Source organism: Scleropages formosus, chromosome 25 (genome assembly GCF_900964775.1).
Source record: "Scleropages formosus chromosome 25, fSclFor1.1, whole genome shotgun sequence".
Taxonomy (NCBI): Eukaryota; Metazoa; Chordata; class Actinopteri; order Osteoglossiformes; family Osteoglossidae; genus Scleropages; species Scleropages formosus.
Genome location: NC_041830.1, coordinates 1329653 through 1355437, shown reverse-complemented (window position 1 = coordinate 1355437; position 25785 = coordinate 1329653). Strand labels below are relative to the sequence as shown.

At 44.9% G+C, this 25785-nt stretch overlaps 1 protein-coding gene across 2 annotated transcripts in view; it reads right to left on the bottom strand.

Moving 5' to 3' along the window:
- Positions 1-13954: 13954 nt before the first annotated feature.
- Positions 13955-25785, bottom strand: part of LOC108928207 (suppressor of tumorigenicity 7 protein-like) — a 29387-nt gene continuing 17556 nt past the window's right edge. Inside the window, exons 12-15 of one of the 2 annotated variants that reach the window (XM_018742036.1) lie at positions 23586-23736; positions 22516-22608; positions 21948-22087; positions 13955-14287 (exon numbers count right to left, since the gene is read on the bottom strand). In XM_018742036.1, the coding sequence (XP_018597552.1) occupies positions 14192-14287; positions 21948-22087; positions 22516-22608; positions 23586-23736 (480 nt within the window). In that variant the 3' untranslated portion in view covers positions 13955-14191. The remainder of the gene's footprint in view (positions 14288-21947; positions 22088-22515; positions 22609-23585; positions 23737-25785) is intronic. The other variant, XM_018742037.2, reaches the window with a different exon arrangement.

The following is a 25785-nucleotide window of genomic DNA, read 5'->3' as shown; positions in this document are numbered from 1 at the left end:
ACCCCATAACAACAACAGGATTTTAGAAATTTATTAAAAATAAATTGAAATATCACATAGACATAACTATTTGGACCCCTTACTTAGTACTGAGTTGAAGCACCTTTGGCAGTGATTATAGCCTCGAGTATTCTTGGGTATGACGTGACATTTTGGGGATTTTCTGCCATTCTTCTCTGCAGATCCTCTCAGGCTGTGTGAGATTGGATGGGGGCCGTTAGTGGACAGTTATTTTCAGGTGTCTCCAAAGATGTTTGACTGGATTCAAGTCCAGGATCTGGCTGGGCCACTCAAGGACACTCACAGAGTTGTCCCAAAGATACTCCTGTGTTGTATTTCCTTTGTGCGTAGGGTCATTGTCTTGCTGGAAGGTAAATCTTTGGCCCAGTCTAAGGTCCAGAGCGCTCTGGAGAAGGTTTTCATTAAGGATACCTCTGTACTTTGCTCTAACCAGTTTTCCTTGACCCTGACTAGTCTTCCAGTCCCTGCCATTAAAAAACAACCTCACAGCATGATGCTGCCACCACCATGCTTCACCGTTTGGATGGTATTGCCCAGGTTATGAGTGGTGCCAGGTTTCTCCCTGACATGATGCTAATAATTGAGGCCAAATATTTAAATTTTGGTTTCATCAGACCAGAGAATCTTGTTTCTCACGGCCTGAGAATCCTTTAGGTGCCTTTTTTTGTGTTTTTTTTTTGCTGAGGAGAGGCTTCCATCTGGCCACTGTACCATAAAGCGAAGTTCTGTGGAATATTGCAGTGATGATTGTCCTACTGGAAGCTTCTCCCATCTCCACACAGGATCTCTGGAGATCAGCCAAAGTGACTATTCGGTTCTTGGTCACCTCTCTTACCAAGTGTCACGCCCACGACCTCGGTGACAAGCAACACCGGCAGCTAATCAGGCTCCGGGCACATAAAAGGGCAGCCCGGACCTTAGGAAGCTGGGGAACCTTGCTTCAGCCTTGTGACTCACTCACGCTCCTAGTAATCGCTCCTCGTCCTGTTCCTCGTGATTGACTCCCTGGTCTGCCTCGACTCCTTGCCTGTCTTTGAATTACACCTCTCAGATTCTCCCTTTGGACTACGTGCACACATCGGTTACCCCTGACTGCCTCCTCGACCATGTCTTCCGGATCGCCCCCTGAACCAGTTTACCCTGCTCCGCACTTGGGTTTGACGCTCCTGCCCCGGGGAAACACCGTGACACCAAGGCCCTTCTCCCACAACTGCTCAGTTTGGCCTGGAGGCCAGCTCTAGGAAGAGTCATGGTTGCTCCAGATGTCTTTTGTGTAACAATTATGTAGGCTACTGGGCTCTTGGGAACCTTCAGTGCGGCAGAAATTTTTTCGCAACCTTCCCAAAACCTGTGCATCGATCAGGTCTCTAATCTCTGCAGGCAGTTCCTTTAACCTCATGGCTTAGCTTTTGCTCTAGTACACATTTTCAACTACAGTACCTTATATAGACAGGTGTGTGCCTTTCCAAATCATGCCAGACCAATTTAATTTACCACAGATAGACTTCAAACGAGGTGTATAAACATTTCAAAGATGATCAATAGAAACGGAATGCACCTGAGCTAAATTTCAAGTGTCATAGCGAAGTACATCCATCCATCCATCCATCCTGATGCTGATCCTCATCCCCACTGCTTCACACTCAGCTGCAAACTGTTCCAGTGCGTGTTGGAGGCAGCCATGTGACAGTGCCAAAAGGACAACATCATCTGCAAAAAGCAGAGACGTCACCTTCCGACTCCCACACAGAAATCCCTCCTGACCTCGACTGCGCTTTGATATCCTGTCCATAAAAACCACAAACAGGAGTGGAGACAAGGCACAACCTTGTCGGAGTCCAACACCCACACTGAACAGGCCTGACTTAATGCCGAGTATGCGGACACAGCTTTCGCTCCGTACGTACAAGGACCAAATGGCCCACAGTAGTGGCCCCGGTACCCGATACTCCCGAAGCACCTCCCACAGAATTTCCAGAGGAACACGGTCATAGGCCTTCTCCAAGTCCACAAAACACATGTAGACTGGATTTGCAAATTTCCATATCCCTTCAATGATCTTTGAGAGGGTAAACAGCTGGTCCACTGTTCCACGGCCAGGGCGGAATCCGCATTGTTCCTCTTCAATCTGAGGTTCAACTATAGGCCGGAGCCTTCTCTCCAGCACCCTGGCATAGACTTTCCCAAGGAGGCTGAGAAGTGTGATGCCCCGATAGTTAGCACACACTCTCCGGTCCCCTTTCTTAAAGATAGGGACCACCACTCCAGTTTGCCAATCCAAGGGCACTGTCCCCGAGGTCCATGCAACATTGCAGAGGCGTGTCAGCCATGACAGCCATGCAACATCCAGGGCCTTAAGCAGTTCCGGGCGGATCTCATCCACCCCCGGCGCTTTGCCACTGTGCAGCTTACCAACTACCTCAGTGACTTCCACCGGGGAAATGGAATCTGACAGCCCGAAAGCCTCTGGCCCTGACTCCTGTAAGGGAGGCATATCACTCAGGTTTAAGAGTTCTTCAAAGTGCTCCTTCCACCTCCAGACAATGTCCTCATCAGATGTCAGAGTTTCTCCACTCCTGCTAATCACAGCCTGAGCGAAACTCCTCCGACCCCTTCTGAGCTGCCGCATGGTTCTCCAGAACCTCTTTGAAGCCGACCAATAGTCGTTTTCCATGGCCTCTCCAAACTCCTCCCATGCCCAGGATTTTGCTTCTGCAACCATAGCCACTGCTGCCTTTTTTGCCTGCCGGTACCTGTCTACTGAGTCAGGAGTCCCCAGAGCCAACCAGGCCCTAAAGGTCTCCTTCTTCAGCTTGACGGCTTCCCTCACCACCGGTGTCCACCAGCGGGTTCTCGGGTTGCCGCCCTGGCTGGCACCAACAAGCTTTTGGCCACAGCTGTGCCTGGCTGCTTCCACAATGGAAGTTTTGAACAGGGTCCATTCAGACTCCATGTCCCCTACCTCCTCCGGGACATGGGAGAAGCTCTCCCAGAGGTGTGAGTTAAAATCATTCCGGACAAGGTCCTCAGACAGTCGTTCCCAGCACACCCTCATTAAATGTCTGGGCCTACCAGGTCTGTCCATCAGTTTTCCCCGCCATCTGATCCAACTCACCACCAGATGGTGATCAGTTGACAGCTCAGCACCTCTCTTCACCCGAGTGTCCAGAACATGTGGCCTCAAGTTAGAAGAAACAACTACAAAGTCGATCATTGACCTTTGACCCAGGGAGCTCTGGTACCAAGTACACTTATGAGCATCCTTGTGTTCGAACATGGTGTTTGTTATGGACAAACCATGACTAGCACAGAAGTCCAATAACATTTCACCATTCGGGTTCAGATCGGGCAGGCCGTTCTTCCCAATCACCCCCCGCCAGATTTCCCAGTCATTGCCAACGTGAGCGTTGAAGTCCCCCAGCAGGACTATGGAGTCTGTAGGTGGGGCCCTGTCCAGAACCCCTCCCACCTTCTCCAAGAAGGCCAAATACTCTGAACTGCTGTTTGGTGCATTAGCACACACAACAGTCAAAGTTTTCCTCTCTGCGACCCTAAGTTGCACTGAGGTGACCCTCTCGTCCACCGGGGCACACTCCAACTGTATGGCAGCCAGCTGGGGGCTTGTGAGTATCCCCACACCCGCCCGGTGCCTCTCACCTCGTGTAACTCCTGAGTAGGAGAAGGACCGCCCCTTATCGAGGAGTTTGGTTCCAGAGCCAACACTGTGAGTGGAGGTGAGCCCAACTATATCTAGTTGGTATTTCTCAACTTCCCGCACCAGTTCTGGCTACTTCCCCCCAAGTGAGGTGACATTCCACGTACCAAGAGCCAGTTTTCGTCGCGAGGGGCCGTGATGCCATGCGCCGCCCCACCCCCTCCCGCCGCCAGGTATACATAGCACCGGACCCCCATGCTGGACCTTGCAGGTAGTGGGTCCACATGGCCTCCCCACGATGCCTTTTCGGGCTGAGCCCTGCCGGGCTACGTGGGCTGCCCGGCCACCAGGCGCTCGCCTAGGAACACTACCCCCAGGCCTGGCTCCAGGGGTAGGTCCCGGTGACCCTATTCCGGGCAGGGTAAACGTTCTCTTGTTTACTTTTTTCATGGAGGTTTTTGGATCGTGTTAGTCTGGATCTTCACTCCAGACCTGTTCGCCATGGGAGACGCTACCAGGAGCATGATGCTCCCGACGACATAGCTCTGGAGATTCCTAGATCATGCAAGCCCTTCCGCCATGCCAGGGGAAGTACATTTATGTTTACATTTATTTATTTAGCAAATGTTTTTCTCCATAGTGACATACATCTCATTGAAAATATAATTTGTGCATTACATTAAGAGCAAGAGACATGGCTGCCGACGTGAGCTTTAAGTAAACTTAGTTTGTTACTTTCCATTTGATGAAGCGATGTTCATTGCTTGAGTATATGCATAAAACGCAGGACAGATGAATCCTGATAACCTTCCTGCATTTTTTTTAAATAATAAGGTACACAAACAAACATTCACATACAGTGCCAGAGTAACGACTGTGTAAATGCTTATTAGGGATGATCATGAAGTTACGGTGCATGAACATTTACACCGTACATGATCTAGAGAGATCTTGGGCGAAGTGGGTCCAGAAAAAGTGACTTTTCAGACCCTTCTTGAATGTAGACAGAGTTTCTGCAGTTCTGAGTGAGAGGGGAAGGTCATTCCACCACAACAGAGCCAGAACCGAGAATCTCTATGCTTTACTTTTTGTGCATGGGACCACCAAGTGGGCAGAAGTAGAAGAGCTGAAGCGTTCTGGTTGGGGTGTAGCGGTTGATCAAGTCTTGTAAATAGCTAGGAGCAGTTCTATTGATCCATTTGTAGACAATAACCAGGGTCTTGAATTTGATCTGGGCAGCTATAGGAAGCCAGTGCAGAGAAATGAGTACAGGAGATACACAGGTACGCTTTGGCAAATCAAACACAGCTCGTGCAGCAGCATTATGTATCAACCGCAGAGGTTTGATGGCAGTAGCAGGAATGCCACACAGAAGAGAGTTGCAGTAGTCCAGAGGGGATGTCACCATGGCCTGGACAAATAGTTGGGTGGAATCAGTTGTGAGATAGGGAAGGATCCTACGAATATTATGCAGGATGTATTTGCAGGACCAAGTTGTGGCTTAGATGTGCCTACCTCTGTTTTGGAGAGGTTGAGTTGGAGGTCGTGATCAGACATCCATGCAGAGATGTCCGACAGGCAGGCAGCAATGTGTGCGGAAATGTCTGATGCTCCAAGTGGAAAGGAGAGGAAGAGTTGGGTATCGTCAGTATAGCAGTAGTATTTGAATCCATGGGAGGCTATGACTGGGCCGAGGGAGGAGGTGTAAATTGAGAAGAGAAGAGGACCCAGTACCGAGCCCTTTGGGACACTGGTTGAGAGAGGCAGAGGAGAAGAATGAGAGCTCTGCCAGACCACTTGATAGGATCTGTCAGATACGTAGGACTCAAACCATCTTAGTGTCTCTCCTTTGATCCCAAGCTGACTAAGAGAGGAAAGTAGAATCCTGTGGTTGATGGTGTCGAATGCTGCAGACAGATCAAAGAGGATGAGGACTGAGGAGAGGCAGGCGGCTCCAGCAGATGGTAAGCATCGGACACCACCAGAAGGGCCATCTCAGCGGAATGACCAACTCTGAAACCAGAGTGATATCCATCGAGGAGATGGTTCCGGGTGAGGAAATCAGACAGTTGACCACAGGCCGCCTACTCTAGAGTTTTAGACAGGAAGGAGAGGAGGGAGACTGGTCTGTAGTTTTGGACCGAATTGGGAAGATATAAATGTAAAGTGTATGAATACTGAATTTCCCTTTTTATATTTTATTGCAATATTGAGTGTAAAAAAATAAAAAAATATGTAAAAATTAAAGGGCCTGAATACTTTCTGAAAGTACTGTACATGTCATTCTTAAACACAGTGAGACATCTGTTTTAGCTGAGCAAAGAAAGGAGAAGCTGTGTACCCTTTGATTTGTAAAGCTAGGAGAAATCATGTGAGGTATCTTTTATCATTTGCAGATGGAACTGTTATTTTGTTATTGTCTTGTTCTTCACTGTTTTGGTATAGAAAAAGAAAGGTGACCAAGACTGAGCCCTGTGGAACACATGATGAGAGACTGAGGGGCAAAGAGGGAGCTGTGCCAAAGCACTTGTTAAGATCTACCTGAAAGATAAGGTTTAAACCATTTCAACGGTGATCCTTTCATACCAAGCTATTCTTTTAAGGTAAGGAGGTTGTGGTTATTGAGAGTGTGTAATGCATCACAGAGGACAAGAAGGATAGGATTCTAGAACTGAAGTGTGATTGACTGAACCATAATCAACCATAACCATGAGGACTGACAAGAAAGAGGCAGCTCTCACAGGTTGGAGAGCTTCTAGAACTGCAGGAAGGCAGTCTCAATAGAAGAACTGATCTTGAACCCAGAGAGATGTTAAGGAGATTATTCTGGGAACGGAACTCCAATAAGTAACTGGAAATGGTATTCTTCAGGGTTTTTAAAAGGAACAAGAGGAAGGAGGCTGGTCTGTTATTCTGGAATAATTTTTACTCCAGGAAAGGTTAAAATGGTTAGATCTATGCAGGTTTCCATGCAGAGCAAAGAAGATGAAAGTGAGCAATTAAAGATGGATGAAAGAAAACGAACGAGTCATTAATTAATGGTCTCAAAAAGAGGAAAAGGAACTAGGATAAGAAGGCAAGTGAGGGCTCTTTGAGAAAACCAGAGTGTTGCACAAAGTGGACTGGAGACCTGGGTGTGGACCCAATTGCGGGATCTTTTATGGCAAAGGTACAAGGGGCAAAGCAATACTCGTGGTCAAGGAAAGGCGTGGTTCGATCCGAGGTGCAAACGTTGTTCAGGAGGAAAATCCGAAGACATGGTCAATGAAGTGAAGTGAGGGTCGATGCCATAGGAGACAGGAACAGGGACAAGGAGATGGGTGAGGGAACAAGGAGGGAGACACATGGAGAAGGACAGGTAAGGTGAGGTGAGGTGAGGTGAAGTGAGGTAGATGTGTTGTGAGTGCAGGAGGGACAGTTGTCTCAAAGAGATTCCCCTACCGAGGAGTTGTGGACTGGTGCCCTTTATAACCGGCTGAGCTGACTGTGACCAGGTGCTTGCGGTTGTGCTGAAGGCATGGGGTTGGACAACAGAGGTTGGAGATTTAGAATTCGGAGAGGGGTAGGAGTACAGGAAAGAAGAGAATGTGAAAAAATTATTGTGACAACACCATTTTTGTCCTTGAAGAATGAGGCAAGGCTTTCACTGGTAAAACTGGAGGGAGGAGGTAATGAAGGATGGGCAAGAACAGATGAAAGTGGCAAAAAGTGTATGGATCGGTAAGAGTATTTCTCTTAGCAGAAAATATCAGATACAGATCAATATCAGATACAGGCGGGACATGCTGACTGCAGTACAATGAAAGACAGTCAAGAGAGGAGGATGATATGTTATTGCTGGCTCAGTGAGTGGACTGACCAGAGAATTCTGCAATGGATGGGTGAGGGATCAGGACAGCAGAAGAAAAGAACAAAGAAGGAATGGATTTTAGGTTATGGCAAAAGGTGAAAATCATTATTGTAAAGTGCAATAGGAAGGGTGATGGAGAAGTATGCAGAGAAGTAAATGGAGATAAAAGAGGTGCAAATCTACAAACAGGTGGAAATCCTTACTTAGTTAAGCATTTGAAGGGGCATCTTTCTGGAGGACTGTGAATTCTGTGTTTTCCTTTGGTAGCTGGAAACAAAATCACACTTGCAGCCTGCTTTTTACCAGAACACTTAAAACACCAACCTGCTACACTGGAAACCCCATCTTGTCAACATCTGCAATGTAACATTTGCTAAGAAATTTGGTGGGATATAGTGGGAAGAGCTCCAACACAAAGAAATGTAGATGTGATTGTAAGGATTTCTACTGAAGCTGAGGCCTTCAAGCTCAAAGTCATTTTGCTACGGTATTGCCATCAAATACAGTGCCACAATGAGGGTGAACATAGGGTTGAACCATGGAAGGCCCAGACACCCAAAGGGTGAACTTCATAGAGTACAAAGGAACGGAGGGATAAGGTTACTCAGTGGCCTGGCGGGCGTGTTTATCAGCAAACCCAGATCTTAATCAGAGCAGGAAAGAGCAGCATTCCCTCAATTCATCTTCATTATTGCCCCAGCTGCCAGCATACTTCTCCAGCTCACGGGGTGTTGAATGGAGCCCAGACAAGTCAAGCTGGAAGTGGGGGATGTAAAGGCCACCTCTGCATAGCCTGTAGCTATGCCCTGACTAGGGGTGTTTGGGTGGGTGGTCGGCAACGAGTGGGGGGATCGGCTGAGGCCAGGAGCTCAGGCAGGCAGTTCAGTGCACATGCACCATGGAAAGGGGAATGGAGGAGGGGGGTGAAAGGGAGGCCCTTCTGAAACACCACCAAAATGAGCTCCACCTGCAAGAGACCTCCTCTCTGTGAGCTGCAGCCTACCTCATTTGTCTCTGTTAAGTGCCTTGATGTCAGCAGCCATTTTCCTCATGTCCTTCATCCCAGGTCCCCCTCTGGCTGTCTCCTGGCGTGTTGGTCCACTGGCTTCACAGAGCCTGTGTGGTCAGTGTTTCTCAAGAAACAGTTTGGCTGTACCCACTCTGAGGCTTTCCATCATTCTCCTGTTTATGTTTGGCATGAACTGTCTCTCAAACTCTGCTGCCAGTATTTATCCACAGTTTTGTAGGAGCCACAGTGCTTTTCTTTGGGGTTTACAAAACACATGGGAGGTTATCTGGGTGACACAAAACCACTGGATCAAAACAGGTGAGCAGTGTTATGCAGGGTCAAAAAACAATCTGCTTTTGTTTCATTCAAGTGGTTTTGCAGCAATATTTAGTCTGTAAGGTGCTACACACCGTTTAAAATTTCCTGGCCGATACAAACAGAAGGTAGGATGTACATTGTATTAGTTTTACTCAGTGCTGATTCCTGGACAGCATTTTGCAATTATTAATTTGTTTTGTTTTGACCATGGAGCCTAAACTTGCATTACTTATGTGGGAGGTAGCAGATCAGTATCCAAAGTGATGGCATTTCAAATTTAGCTGTGCAGAAAGATCACTGGCATACAATAGGGTTCCTTTTAGTGTTTTTCTTCTGGCCTTGGACACCCAGCTATTGGATTGCTCAGAGAAAACATTGAGAAGAAATTATTGAACGCTTAGAAGAGACTAGTACTCAAATAAAGGTGTATATGGCAAAGGAGTGGAATGGTTGCAGCCCTATTGTGTTCTGGGTCTAAAATGATGTATTTCGATACCAAAAAGTCTGACGTAAGGGTTTTACCATTTTAAAAATTACATGTCAGTAAAGTTTCTGCACACAGAGACTGCTGCCATTATGATGGATGTGGCAGACGGCTGAACCTGGCAATAACTTCACTGGTGTGGAATCACTCATGGGATGGAAAAAGGTGGCAAAATATCCCACTACAATCGGATTTTACTGTTTCTGCTACTATTTCTTTGTACCTCTATCCTGCCACTTCAGCCAAACACCAAACTGCTTCTATATAAGCTTTCTGTGCAACTGGTTGCACATTTGAGATGTATCAGGCCAAGTTAGCCGATGAGCACAATCGTAATTCCACTAAGTATGAAAAGGATCCGTGAGACAGATAGCAGGGAAAGTTCTGTCAGAGGGCTTTGAAGATGTTTATCAAGCTTCCAAACCCTCTGAGTGGAAATTCACAAAGGTCAGGCAGGGCACAAACACGAGTGACTCAGACAGATATCCGGCATTCCACCGGGAATTACACTGGCGTGGCCTTGGATCAGAGGTGTAGGATCCGTGACTGGTGATGGACTGGGGACAGTTTGGGGTCACGGTCAGGGTGGAAAAATCTGCACAGACTTTCTTGTACTGTGACATGTTTACCTCTTCGGTGCCCGTACGCACTCCCACTCCTCTGCTTGGTTTTATGGTGACAGCCAGCCCCGTCTCTCACCATATTATCTTTCAAAGTCATCGGAGTCGCCTTGCATCTCACACGTGTTCAGTTAGCAGATGCTTTTCTCCAGTCGTGTCTCAGATGCAGGTTGGCTTTTAAGCCTTTAATAGCCTTGGGATTGGAGGTGGGGGTGCACTTTCGTGCGCTCATTTCAAAGTTATTTACTTATCTCCCGGGCAAATGGTGGTGTTGTTGCGTACTTCTCTGTTCAACCTAAGCACTTACTGGAGCCAGTGGGCCTACTTGAAACTTTGTAAATATCAAGGAGGGGTTTCAGCCCCTGGTAAACAAACAAGCTAACCAAGCACATAAATATAAACACTGCTCGCATGGAATGTGCGAGGATGAGGGTTGTCGGCCGCACTTTCACCCAGACACCCATGCGCAACTCACATCTCCTGCGGTCAATTTCCTGTTTGTATTTCACTCAAATATGGCGGGGGCCTGGGACTTTCTACATTCAGCCTACTTACTCTTCGTAAATATTTGTAACACAGGGGGTATATCTGAGACAGAAGTAAGTTACTGATGTTCAGCATGCACACAGCACTGGAAAACAGCAACGATTTAAGTTAATTAAATTCAAATAGCCAGCATTGTTTGTGTCTAAAGGTGAGACAACCCTACTTTAAATTCAGCCTCTAACACAAGAATGGACATCTTTTATGATGACGTTAGATTATCCTGAAAAAATAGAAGCATAAAAAGGGATTTCCTTCTTGCTGATGAGAGGAGATGTTGGACCAGTATTTCTTCTGTGTGGCACCACCAGTGTGAGAGTATCACTTCTGACATGATCTCATGGGCTCCTGAACTATATTTGTCAACAGGGTTCCCATGTGCTGTGTTACAGGGAATGAGAGGGTAAGTGCATGGGTACGACCTTGTCATGAGTTGTTCTTTCATGCATTTTCTTATTGCGTTTTTGCAAAGGAAAACACTGGGGCTTCCTCACATATACTGCTGTGCAGTTTCCATTGTCAAACACTCGAAGGATAGGCAATCGACCTGGCAATAAACACAACTGTGAATCCTTGCAGATGCCGAGGGAGGCATTAGCTCAGTGCAATGGCCCCCCACGTACCCTACTTGATCCTGAACACATACGATAGACAGCACACTGACAAGAGCAGCACAGATAGACCCACCTGCACCCGACCGTTTGCTTTCTCTGCCTCTTATTGCTGGTCGGAGGTCGTGCGAGCATCCTTTGCTCCTTTATCTCCCGGCCCTCCACCCCCATAAAGGGCTTCATTCGGTGGGGAGGAAGGACGAGGGTCCCCACGCTGCGCTGTCAGGGCTTCTGACTCTTGAGCAAATCCAGCACCCACCCGGCAACGCTCATGCAGATCCCCCTCATTAATAATCACTGTGCAGACGCTGGAACCCGTTCAACCCTAAAAAGCCTAATGATCGCCCCCCCCAATCCCCGCCGCCCAACCACACCACCCCACTGTGGGCCTCAGCTGGATGTGGAAGTGTAAATACACATGCTCCCACCCGTCGGGTGCTCACATGCAGGAGCCAACTCCCCCTGCACCGTCCTCGCGGTGCTGTCACACGGGATTCCGCGGGCCCTACAAATGAGTTCCCTGGATTCACCTCTGAGGCCAGGTTCACCGACAACCTGGAGACAGTGTTTACAGCTGCACTTGACAGCCTGTGTCACTGCATGTTCGAGGCTATTACTCTGCAGGCTTCTAGTCCCACTTGACACACCACCAAGACAACAAAGGAATGTATGTCAAATGTACAGCCTGGCTAGTAACTGAGGAGTACTGTACAGCCGGGGTGTAGCTTTCCTTCCTTCGAACATCTAAAGAGACATGAGGGCTGGCACTGGAAGTTATTCCTCAAAAAACAAACAAGTAAACCACACCTTTTAGTGGAGGCATAGTAGTCTCATTCATTATTCTCAGGCATAGGGGACATCCCACCCTGACCATGTTCTTACAAGTACATTTACAATAGCTGCCTGGTGCCTGAATGTTCAAAATGAGTGGAAGTGAATGCAACGCTGCTGAATGAATCATAACACAGTGGCAGCATCACAACTTGTCTTCCTCATCGCTCACTAGACAATGGAGAATGAGCAGAGGACAGCGGCGCTACTATCGCTCAGTAAACAGCTGGGCCCGCTGTAAACAGAGAAAGAAGACACACAAATTAGAAGAATGCTGTTTAAAAACATTTACTCTGAGCAGCCAGAATATTGGAATGACCAAAAAAATCCATACTGTATTTACTTTGAATGGATGCTTCTCCCACTCTTGCTGAAAGCGCATACTGCACACGTCTACCATGTGAATAAGTTTGCTTCACTTCCGTTGTGCCAAACCTAATTCCCTGTGTTGGTATTCTCCTCCTGGACAGTTTTATTCAAAACTGTCCTTTTGTTCTATTCTTCTAGACTTTTATTCAGCTGTCCACCTCAGTGGCCTGGGCAGGATCCTCAAAGTCCCATCATTAGCACAAGACGAAAAACCACAGTGCCTGCATCAGTCATGTGCAGGTGCCATTAAGAAAATTTTCAACAATTCACCTTAAAACAGGGTAAGACTGCAATGAAATAAGTAGTAATTACTAAAGTAATAATTCAATTAATTGAAATGAGGATGCAGTAAGGTGTTATAAAATCACTTATCAGAATCTACCAGCAAATATCAGTGAATCAAAGATGTTTTCGGAAGAGTTCTGCTATATTTTTGCTAGTTTTTATATATATCGTGGTAAACAGTGTAATAAGTCAGGCATATTATGTTAAGAGTTGTGAATTAACTATATTTGTATTAATTTGTAACCCCTTACATTGTGCTCATTGTACGTATGTCCGTGCTCTTCGACATGTTCCAGCAGCTGTCTTTGGGACGTGTTTGTTCCGATGACTATTTTGACAAAGCCATGGCCAGCAGTTCCTCCTCAGGAAGCTAGTGAATGTACCGCTCCTGCCTTCTCTGTACCAGGAAGAGGGGGCAGAGTGCCATGGTAAAGTTAGCACTGGGGACATCCTTTCACTGGCTGGCAATGGGAAATGACATTACTCTTTGCCTTTTGTCTGATGACACTGAATGTCTTACCAACACTCTACACAATGTGCACCTTGGCAGCAGAAGTGTTCTGGAAGACTAAGCAACAAGAAGTAGTTGAGGGGACATAGATGAAGTCAAGTCAAATGCTAAGGTGTGCATCTCACCTTCATTGTTGAGCTATAACTGTAACCACTGTGAAAGGTCACACTGACTGCGTAGCCTCCCTGTAGCCTTCATGGCATTGTGTGTCCCCTGGAATTAGGAAGTCTTCAGGACTTCCCATGGTCTCATTATTGAGGTGTGCTTTGTTTTAGGGACTACAGCGCTGGCCTGATATGGTGCTGGGTGATTTAAGACAGAGCAAGTTATGAGTAATCATGAGGGAGATATAAACAGCAATGTTTTCCAACAAGTTCAAGATGAAGGAGGAACTTGAGGAACAATACTGCCAATCATGTTATTAAAAATGTTAAAATGAGACACAAAAACGACCTGACTGATTATGGTTGGAAGGAAAGGCAGGAATGTTTTCCCACTGCAACCTAAAACAGAGAATTACAGCATACACAGTTCATTCTCTGCTATTTCTTCTGCCTGAATAATAATATTCTCATAAGACATAGTTATGCTGAAACTGATAGATTCACAACTCATGGATATTAAACATAAATTCTTCTAAGAATTCAAACAGACACTAAAATTACTGTTATGTGTAAAAATGTTCAGAATAAGTGTTGGATGACTGTTTTAATATATATACAGTAAATACTAAAGGATGAACATCAAAAAAAAAAAAAAAACTATTCAACATCTATATAAAATCAAGCACTACCATAGAAGTGCTTCACAAAAAGTACAAATCAAAAGACAAAGAAGGATTGCGTACATTTAGAGAAACAGCTCTTTATTCAAACCTTTCTTGCATCACTATGAAGAGTAACATTTTTTTCCTTAAATCAAAGTGTCCTTCACTGGACAGCGGTGTCCTTTTCTTTTCAGGCGCAGCCCTTCCTCGGATCACCTTGATAGTTGTGGGACAGATGGAGAAGACCAGGGCGAAAACCTTTGTACCAGTTGGTGGTCTACGGACAGAGGAGGAGGCAGTCCTGTCTGATCACACACTTCAAATTCGAGACAGCTGGTGCCAGAAACTTGCAGGCATGAAGCTCTCCATCTTGTCTATGAAGAATCCCAAGGGTACAAAAAGAGTGCTGAAGAACTGCAGGGGACATGTGAACAAACAGACAGGTAAATCTCAACGGGATGGCCTCATCGATGGCTTGCTCTTACGCTTTCAGAGCAGAACATGGAACTCAGAAAAGAAGACACACACACACACTGCTGCTGAATCCCAAATGGATTCATACAGAGTGAACTTGAGCTTAACCAACATCTCACTTCTCAGGTTGCCAGTTCAGATTTCATAAGGGGAGCTGTATTTGTTTATCCCTTATTTACAAGGGAACTCTCGTAGAACTCCCTCACAGCCCGAGTACCATTCAGTAAAATATCCAGGTGTACAAATGGTAAAACTGTAAAAACAACCAATCCAGAAATGACAGCAAAGACTATTCCATGACTGTAAAAGATTGTTTGGACATTCTCAGTTCAGTGTCAGTAATGATGTACGACTTTGTATAGCTCTGTTGTCATCTCAGTCCCACTCCCAGCCCCCAGCCTTCAGTCCCAAGAACAGCAGGGGACTAAATGTGATTATCAGCCTACTTTCACCATCTCCAAATGCAGCATGCCAAAACACATCATCGTTCATTTCTGTAACGTAAATACGGTCATTGCTACTCTCGACTGAAAAGTGGAACGTGGAAACCTGACCAAAAAAAAGCTCACTAAAACATTCACGGATGTGAAAGCAAGACCTAGCCAAAATTATGGGTCTTCCATGCCAGCCAAAGATCTCCTAATTGCCTGGAACTGCTCAGTTGCTCAAAGCAGTGCTTTCCATGATGGTCTTGAAACACAGTCTTCCCTAATACCTGTTAGTAACAAAACAACAGACAACAGAGAAGAGGCAGTCTACAGAGGCAGGCTTTGCCATCACCAACACACCCATCACCCCTCTATTCCACCTCACCACTACAGGCCAATGGTGAAAACCTACACTCCCTAAAGAAGCAGACTAGGCCACTTTGAGTAGCTCAGGCCATTCATCTGCCAAAGCTACTTCAGAATGGCAGGCAGTCACACATTTCATTTCTGTACAATGTTTAAACTGTAGACAGGAGAGTGGCTGGAAATGACATAAGATGGTAGGAAACACTGCAACTCTGCTGCAACAGGGCAGTCATTGAGGGCTGGAGGCCAAATCCATGCAGTAGGGCAGAAGAGTCCTGAACACGATGTGTACTGTGGTTCAGCCCACTGATCACACTTGATTATACGACTGCGATACCTTTCTAGTCAGACTGGACTTCCAGGCAGTGAAGATCTAGAACTTGTGCTTTCACGTCAACTATAATTTTGGAAAATGTAGAGGTGAAGTGATACACTCTGATTGGGAATGATGGAAAAACACTCAGCAGCATAGGTTTTGTTTTGGTAACATTTGGGCAAGGTCTTGTGACAAGGTCACCTGAAGTTCAGTAGTTGACCCAGCTGTCATATCCTTATCCAAAGTTTATTGGACAAAAAATTCTAGTAAAATATCCTCTTTAAACTGATGGTAAAATAGTAACTGGTTTCTGGCTAGAAGTCTATCCATCACCAATAACAGATTGTCAAATTTAGTCAGGGTGCACTCTGGGCTCGACATCATAAGTGTCGAGATGTCAGCTAAAAAAAGAAACATAAAATCATAATTTACAACCATGGAAATGTGTTTGATGATTTGGAATTAAAAAAATGTGTTTTAAAGCTAATTTTTTACTTTTAACTAAGTAAAGAAGACAAAAGGGAAAGCAGGTGGGTTGGAGGAAGGCTCAGACTTGCTGCAGTTTGGCCTGGGGAAGCTTCCTCTAAGTCTAAAAGAGCATGCTGGGGGTGAGGGGACTTTGAGGTCAGAGTGAAAGCTGGGAGGGTGACAACGCTTGAGAGGAAAACTTGCCTATGGGTTTCGGCGTCCAGATGGTATAAACATTTCAACAAACAGTGGGCCCACTCTGCAGAAGTAAACAGTGACTGAAGAGGACACCATCGGTACAGGCCATCCTCACTGTCATTCTCCTCCACGCCAATCGATCAATTGGACTGTTTGCCCCCAACTCCCACCCACCCAACTACCAATCTAAATGACAGCACTGTTTATCAACACTGAGGCCATATGATCCCTTCCGCCTGTCACAGGTTTACAGAGAGGGTATTATAAACACTGGAAGTGGGGAACTGTGGTGTGCTTCATAGAATTTTTATATGTGGGGGAAAAAAAAAAAAATTAAATGTGCTGTTTGCATTAGTATTGAAACCCCAATGTGGCAGACTCTGTCTGTCTCGCATTGGCCTCATCAGCCACCAGCATGCCTGCATCAGACACGGACCCTATCCTTCCTAATCTGTGTTCGTGAAGCTATGCCGAGAGAGAGAAACCCCAATACTAATACTCGGTAGGGCTACCTCGTGTTGCAACAATAGCTTTAAGTGTGTATCAGTGTTCCACACTATCCGGGAGTGATTTTACCCCATTCTTCAAAGCAGATTTCCCTCAAGTTGTTCAGCTTTAGGACTGGATTTTTTTGAATATTTCCACCAATTTTTGATAGTACAGTACTGAGATCAGGACTTTGACTGGGCCACTTCAGGAAAATTCACCTTTTTGTTCTTGAGTCACTTCAATGTTGGTTTGGCCTTGAGCATGGAATCACTGTCCTACCAAAAGTTGAACTTCCTCTAAATTGTGAAGCAGGTACACTTGCCTGGTCCCTGCTGATGAAAAGCATCCCCACAGAATGATGCTGCCACCATACTTCACAGTAAGGATGGTGTTTTTAAAGACAGGAGCAATGTTAGGTGCTTACAGCATGTTAAATTGTAATTAAAAAGCTCTGCCTTGGTGTCATCTGAAGATAAATTTTTTTCCAAACCACAGCTTGCTTAGAGTTTCTTGCTCAAGGCTTCTTTTATGCCACCCTTCCATATGCAAACCTAACACTAATGTCTAATTATGTTAATTGCCTAATCTGATAACTACCAAGAAAGCTGCTGTCTTAATATAATCCTGAACAGCCTATGTTTAAACTGTATGGTTCTCATTTTGAAGACATGCTTCACCAGTGAATGTTGTTTCCCTCTTTGTAAATTAAAAATGAAAACAGTGAGTATGGAATATACTAGATTTTATTTGGTTTGTAAATACTCCCTTTAAAGTGAGTTTTGGAGATGCTATTACAACAACCGTCTAAAGTGGGTGTGTTGTTTGTGAACTAAATCAACAGTATTGTAAACACACTCACTTGAGGAAACACAGAAACCCTGAAAGTCTAATATCTGTTTTTAAATCAGAATCAGAATAATCCGATTTATTTGTATGCACACACATACGGAGAATTTGGCTTCGGTTCCCAATGGCTCATAGTGTAGAGTGTTAAAGACCATACTTTTAATGTTGTTTTTATCAGTCTATCCTTATACCAGTTTTCAGACAGCCTGAAAACTGTGCACCAATTGCTTTGTACTGGGACAGAACTGTTACTCTTAAAAACTTGGCATTGCTTGAAAAAAACATTATATTTGGTTAATGCTTTTTTCCCAAGTGACTTACAATGTTAAGATGCAGAGTTATTTACCCATTCATACAGCTTGGCAATTTTACAATAGGTTCCTTGCAGATGAGTACTATAGCCAGAAGCAGGAAGTGAACCTGTAACCTTTTGGTTTAAAAGCAGCAGCTCTAACCTCTATGCTACCAGCTATCTACATCAAAATGTTCTTATCTCAACTATTCTTTTAGCAGTCCTTGAAATAAAATGACTAACCAGCAAATTTGCCATTGCAATGTATAGTAAGCTTAATGTATTAAAAAAGAGCATATATCTTCATGAGCACCTATAGCATTTTTTTTTTACATGGACCCATTATATCAAAGCTAGTAGTAGTTAGTGTTATTTTCAAAGCAAATCTACTCTTGTCAGACTAGCTGAAGACCAACCACAGACACCCAAGGGGTCCATGAACCCAAGTTATGAACCCTTGATGTAAATGGTTCCTAAAATAGGGAACATAGCTGTTAAACACAGTAATCTAAACAGCATGAGGGACATAATTACATAATGCAGAGGACTCAGGAAATAGAAGTGGAAGAAGGGCTCAGTGGGGCATCAACAGAAAATTCTTTTGAAAAGAGAGTAAAGTACATCTGCAAGGATTGCAACTTCTGTAATGCTAATTTACAAAAACATTAATGTGTAACAGTTTAATTTATTTTTTTCTTCAAATTAAAAATAAGTTCAATTTAACTATTTTTGTAACTTTTGCAGAGCCATGGGGTGGGCAGTCGGGCAGCTCCTTGCTAAGCTCTTCACAGTAAACAGATATATAGTTCCTGATGCCCCATGTCACTATGGAGCAGATAAACAGCTGCAGATGAAGGGGTGCTTGGTTGCAAGAGCAGGCTGCTGTTGCCCTGGCAGCACAAAAGGAGCACTACAACAAAGCCCAGTTGGAGGAGAGGGGTTTAGATAAGATGTACTGCAAGTGGATGCTCTTTGAGGGGCTCCACTTGACCCAGCGTTGGGCAAACAGTCAGACACCTCTCAGCTGTTATCTCTGGAGCCCTCTAAAGAGATGGAGTGAGCCACTGGCACAGACTGGGAAAGAGGGCAAGTTCGTCTCCTTGGTTGAGCACAGAAAAGGAGAAAAAAAAGACTACTTTGGACTGGGAAGTTTTTGAGCTTGTCGATAGCGGAGTAAAAACGTGTTTACACCCCAGGTTACTAGCGGCTGGTCAAAAGCATCAGGAAGCAGTCTGATATAAATGACAACTACTTCAGGTGCTCTTTTCCCTTAAGTTGCTCTGCTGATCATAAGTGACAACAGTTTACAGTGGACTGTTCTTCTTACTACAGGCCAACACGAAGAGAAGTGGTTAAAGACACTTGTATCCTGAGGATGTACGGTGAAGCTCCAGGAGCTGCTATTAATACCTTTGAACAAAGTAGCTCACATGAACTGCTCCAAGAAAAGCATGCAGATGCACCCATAAATCATTTCCACAATATGCGGGTACGACAGTAAAGCAATTACAAAAACAATTGTTACAGCTAGATGTTTTTAGTGAAGCAATTCAAAGTAAACACCTTGCAAGGTACAGGAGTTAAAGACTATGGACAGAAAATGTTGTAATTAGCTCTACACCATGAAACACCACACTACCTTAAACACTAACCCAACTCCTCAATACTCACTCACTCACTCACTCACTCACTTTTCATAGCCATTTGTCCTGAGCAGGGTTGGGGCCTTTTGGAGTCTATCCCGGAATCAACGGGTGCATGACTGGGAGTACACCTGTGGTGTTCCGCCAGTCCATCACAGAGCAGCCACATACATGCGTATACACACACACACACACACACACACACACACACACACACACACACACACACACACACACACACACACACACACTCTCAGCCTATGGGCTGTTTAGAATGACTAATTCACCTGAGCCATCTTTGGACTGTGGAAGGAGACCAGAGCACCCAGAGGAAATTCACACAGACACAGGGAGAACATGCAAACTCCACACAGACTGAGCTGGATTTGAACCTAACCCTAAAGAGCCCAGGTGCTGTGTCACAGTGCTGTTCAACTTCTCAATAACGTTGCCTATTATACAGAGCTCTCCTGTGTCACACTAGGCAACAGTGGTGGTGTGCAGCTGCGTACTGTTGCAGAACCATGATGCGATGTGCCATTGCTGTAGGAGCAAACTGGGGCAGGGGGCTGAGACACACTCATTAGCAGATGGTGGAAAACCGTGCTGGCCTGTGGAGAGAGCACCACCAAGGAGAAAGTATCACGCTCTGCAGTGCAGAGACATATTGGCACAATCAGCGGCACATCAAGCAGCAGCAAACCGAATACCACGAAACATAAATCAAGTCTCAGATGTACTGGTGCACACATACAGATGGATATTTCAACAGCAAGACAGACATAGACAAAAAAAAACATGCATACAAATGCAAAGAAAACTCAAATAGGGTTCAATGTGGATGATAATGCTGGTAAAGCCATCGTACTCAATGAAAAAGCAGTAAGTAAATAAATAAATAAATAACAGAATGACATAAGACATAACACACCAACATAAGTCATTCCAATAAATGTGTAAATAAGCAAAGCAAGCCGAGGGACATGACTGGTACTGGGGGGGTCACAGGTCACCAACAGCACATCACAGGCTGCTCTTGCTGTGAAGAGGTCCTGGATGACAGTGATGAACTGCAGCAGTTGCACACTTGGATCCCTAACTGTGACTTCAACAACTCTGAGATCAATAATAACGGCAGTGACTTGTGTACATAATGAAGTAAGTCGTTCTTTAATGGTTAATGTCCCCAACCCCAAATTATAATAATCCAATAGAAAAGGAAGAGGAAGGTAATCAACAACACTTCTCAAGCAATGGTTTCCGTACTTTGTCCAAGATTTTACAGTGACTTATTGGCCCAGATAAGCCTATCGCAGTTTCCATGCTCTTCAGAAGCCAGAGATACGATGAGCCCTATAAAGGCAACAAGTGCTGATTGGAGCAGGATGCCGATAAGCAGCTTCAATAGGTAAGAGAACAATAGAGGCCTGTCGACAGCAGGGTGCGAGGTAAAAACCACATGCAGCGGCTACTGAAATTCCACACACAGGAGGAGAAGCCGCCAGGGCTCTTCTTGCGCTCTTCTAATCGGTGCATCCAGTTTTCACTGATATTTAAGGTTGCATCTCACACTGAGGGTGTTTCTCAGGCTTAGATCATACTTTCGTCTCTTGTTAGCGGCAAGATCATTGTATATCCAGGCTGTGCACCTTACGCATACAACTTAAAGTGGAAGGAGCCAAAGCCAATAAAAGTTCAATAGCATCCCTTGATTTATTCGCTTGCCATGTTAAAGATATGGCTATGATAAATAAAAAGCTATCCTGCTAGGTATTGTATTACTTTTTAGATACATTCTACCTACATTAAAACTATGGTTGTCTCCGGAATATCTGGAAGATTCATCTCGCAAACATCATTTTCAATTTTCTACATTCTCCCAACTTCCATTTCCATTATAATAGTTGACCTCTCCTTATTGGCATTATTAGAATTAGCAGCACTCTTTGATTTATTAGACATGTTTAGAGATAAACAGTTTCACAAAAATACAGACACATGATGCCAGCTGCAAACACTGTGGAACAAAGTTGAATGAAGGACTTCCCACACTTTCTATCGTTTGGGTGCCCTTTACTGCCATCCATGAGCCTGCCAGGTAAACAGGTTGTGTTTACTTTACAAAAGAAAAGAAAAAGAAATTTTATAAAGGATAGATTAATGTATCTTTCGAAATTTGTATCCTGATGGGTCACAGCAACAGGGCCTTTTGTACAGGTCAATTTTAAGGAGAGACTTCAAAATGTGTCATAGAACCTCAAAATTTGCAGTGGAGATTTTAGAGTGACAGCTTTATGTGATTTATGTGATATTAAACAGTGTATTAGGAGGTACTTGAGGTTTTATCCAAAGCTAACATTTAGAGTTTTACACGTGACCAGTTTTGACAGGTATGACATGGACATGCTTCAAAAGCAATGTCTCCTGGTGTCTTTACTGCTCCCAGGGTGACTGTGACCATAGCTCAGCCTTTCCCCATACACTTTTATTTGAGCATCCAACATTTCAGGAACAAAAAGTAAAAGAGAGAGAGCTGAATCTGCAGCAGACCTACCGCTTTTGCGAACACACCCATGAGCTCAGGGAACTGGTGCGTGAGCATGGCCAGCACAGCAGTGAAGGAGCACAGGCCTGCCGTGAAAAGGATAAAGAAGGGCAGCTCCTTTTTGGGGTACACCGACACCTCATGGAATGCTGAGGAGGACATGGCAGAGAAGCATGAATTAGTGGTACAAAACAAAAATGTAACTTTTTAGAAAGACTTTCAAATATTAATAAAGCAACTCAGTCTTCAGCGAAATGTCCAGCTGTTTTTTTTTTAAAGTGGACACCCTATAAAAAAAGCATCTGGAAAGCAACTAAAACAGCAGCAAGATCAGCAGCGAGGAAAGATACTGTAGGGGAAGATTACATGTACTATTTAGCATACCTAAACTACTGTGATAACATAAAACAGCTATATTAGTCATGTATTATGTTTAGTGTTGCTATAAGAAGACTCCTTTTCAGCAGACAGTTGAGTAAATGCATACAAATCAATCAGAGCATGTATGAGAGGTTAAAAATGTGATGGGGTGTCCTCACGTGTTCTGTGAGGAGAAAGGGATGTTAAAGCCACTTACAGGGCAGAAGCTCCCGATCCGCGCTCTCTGTGCACCCTGGGTAGGGGTAAAAAAGATGCCCCTTCTCCAGTGGGTAGGGGATCATTCGAAAGGCTGGGGGGGGAGACACACACACACACACACACACACAGATGGCTTTGGCAGCAGCGAGAGAAATTTTCTGTGTCTGTCGCATCTACAGATCGTACGGAGTTGGTCAGCCTAGCTAAGTCCATTCCCTCACTGGGGGGTCAGAGTGTCTCTCAATCAGGAAGTGAGCTAACTCCTCCAGCAGTTTAAATATGTAGCATGAAGTTACTCCCCTTTACACCTGGTGCACCTGCTAGGGTCAACCTGATCTTCAAAATACATTTTCACAAAAAGAGGACTTTAGGACAGTGACACTTTTTAAATGATGGAAAAGCGTTCCAACTGTCAGAAGGCTGAGTGTCAGAAGTCTGGAGCGTGTCTGATTTGAATAAGAGTCGGTTTTGAATTAAGGACAGACCATCACTTTTACTACTGAGATCCTTACAAGGAACTGGGCCAGGAAATCGAAAAAGCTCTTCTGGCTCCAAAACGGACCCTGCACTACAATGGATCTGGCACAGCAGAAACAATTCTGCCCACTGAATCCCATCACAAGGCTGACAAAGGGAAAGGGCCCTAAATTGTCCGCATTAACAACAATAAAGACTCAGACGATGGAATCTTTCACAATTTGTAATTTGTCGGCAATGAACAGGGCATGCAGTGAAACTGGCGGGACTAAGAAGCACATGTGAAAAGACAGTTCACAGAGAATCTGATTATTTACATTTATCTGATGCTTCTCTCCAAAGCAACCTGCAATGTTAAGCTACTTATAGTTCTGGACCCATTTATGCAGCGGCGTAATTTTACTGGAGCAATTCAGGGTAAGCACCTTGCTCAAGGGTACTGCAGCTGGTATCCAGACCTGGAGCCTTTGGGTCCAAAGACAGCAGCTGTGACCACTATATGCTATGCTGCCCCCATTGCTGCCCACATTGCTGATCAGCAGTCAGTTTGACCAGGGAAGAATGATGGCAGGAACGAAAGGTTACACATACTGCCTTCCCAGGTACAGTGCAGCAGGTTTAAGGCCCCCTCGACCCTCTTCCAGTGCTGCAGGTGGAAGAAGGCATACGCCACTGCCTCACTGTCCCCCCGCTTCAGAATATGCTCCGGTGGAAGTATCAGGCTCTTCATCTCTAACAGGTACTGCAGAGACACAGACAATAAAATATGAATGTTATTTATTACAGTGCAGCACTGATCTAATAAAGCAATCCTATTACCATTTATAACAATGGGGATATTTTAATTCTTTTCATGAATCTGGCACAATCCACATGATCAATCGTTGACCTAGATCAATCATTACCCAGATCAGCCACCTTGAAACGCTACTAGTCACTGAGTGCTTCCCAAACTTCAGTCCTGCCTCTTAAGGTGCACTCAAGTGAGACTTGTCAAGGAAGCAGCCAAAGGAGACACCAAACACCTGAGGAGCCCAACGTCACACTCTTCGACCACAACAGTTTGAAAGCAACCCTGTCATAGAGACATTACACAGAGACAAAGGTGAAGCTACTCTGGAGCTACAGAGCAGTACTTGTACTGCTGTTTTCAGGACTGTCTATCGCTGTACTATTTTGTATACATGCAGGGCATACACACTCAGTCAGTCTAGGCTTGTCCAGTACTCTGAAGCGATAGACACACACCAAACTATTACTATCATCTCCTTGCCTAGACAACCTGCAGCCCATGAACAGGATGCTATTTGTAGTCATCGGTAACAGGAAGTTATAGAAAAAACCAAAAATGAAGGACCTCCATGAAAGCACTAAATATTGTTATGAATACCTTTTCTGGTTAGGGTTGCAAGAACCGAGCCCTGGATCCAGGTGTGGAAGGGACACTCTCTGCTGACTATCCAGCAGCTGGGTGGCCTGCGTATCCTGACTGTGCTCAGCTCCGAAGGATAATGAGGAGCGATACTTGTCAGAAAACAGGCAACGGGCACAGCACAGAACAATACAAGCTTCCTATGAGCCATATGGCCACCACGTACAGCAGTACAGTAAGTCAACCAGACTCCTCAACTTCGCAGTTAGAGGCTGGTCTGCAGACATTCATTCACCAGCCTGTTCCTTGGTGCCATACAGCTGATGATGGTCCCAGGCAATGAGAGCGGTATCTCACAGCTGGGTTTACTTGAGAGATGAACAACTGTGCGGAGTATTGAGCCAATTGACTCTGTGATCTCAATGGTAAACCTGAGTGCCCATGTGGGTAACAACAGAACAATATGGAGGGGTGTAAGCAGGACGAAGAGTCTGCCCCATCGAAATTCAAGCAAAGAGTGGTCAACTAACCACCCTGGTGCTGGGTGGGATCAACTGACTTGGGAAACGACTGGGCACAAAGGTCTGGGTGACAAGTTTGTAAGGCTATCTATACAGCTAGAAATACCTAGAAGAGACCTTGGATCATGATGAGCTCAACTCTCATCTCGAGAAGAATTCCTCCTGCAAGCTGGGGATATGAACCCTTTTCAAGACTGCTCTCCTGAGGAGGCTGATGGAGGGAGATGCTACTGTCTGTGCCTGTCACAGCAACATATCAAGAATCAGTTGATGGACACCAATGGTTAAACAAAAAAGAAATATATATATACATATACACACACACACACACACACACACACACACACACACACACACACACACACACACACACACATTTTCAGAACCACTTGTCCCATACGGGGTCGCGGGGAACTGGAGCCTACCCGGCAACTGAGGGCGTAAGGGGACACACCCAGGACAGGACGCCAGTCCGCCACAAGGCACCCCAAGCAGGACTCAAACCCCAGACCCACCAGAGAGGAGGACCCAGTCCAATCCACTGCGCCACCGCGCCCCCATACTATATAATATACATGTATAAAAAGAAACTGCCACAGTGAAGTGGAACCTCCTCCAATTAGTAGGAAACCCACTTATACTGTAGTATAAGAACCATATAAATATGCTGTTTAATTAGCATGCAAAAAAACTACTATTTATATAAAAGGCCTCTATTTTTCACTAATTTACATTTATTCATTTAGCCGATGCTTTTTCCAAAGTGATTTACAGTGTTAAGTTACTTACAATTATCTACCCATTTATATAGCTGGGTAATTTTACTGGAGCAATTTAGAGTAAGTTGCACAGCCGAAAGTGAGATTCAAACTTGCAAATTCTTAGACTAATAATAATT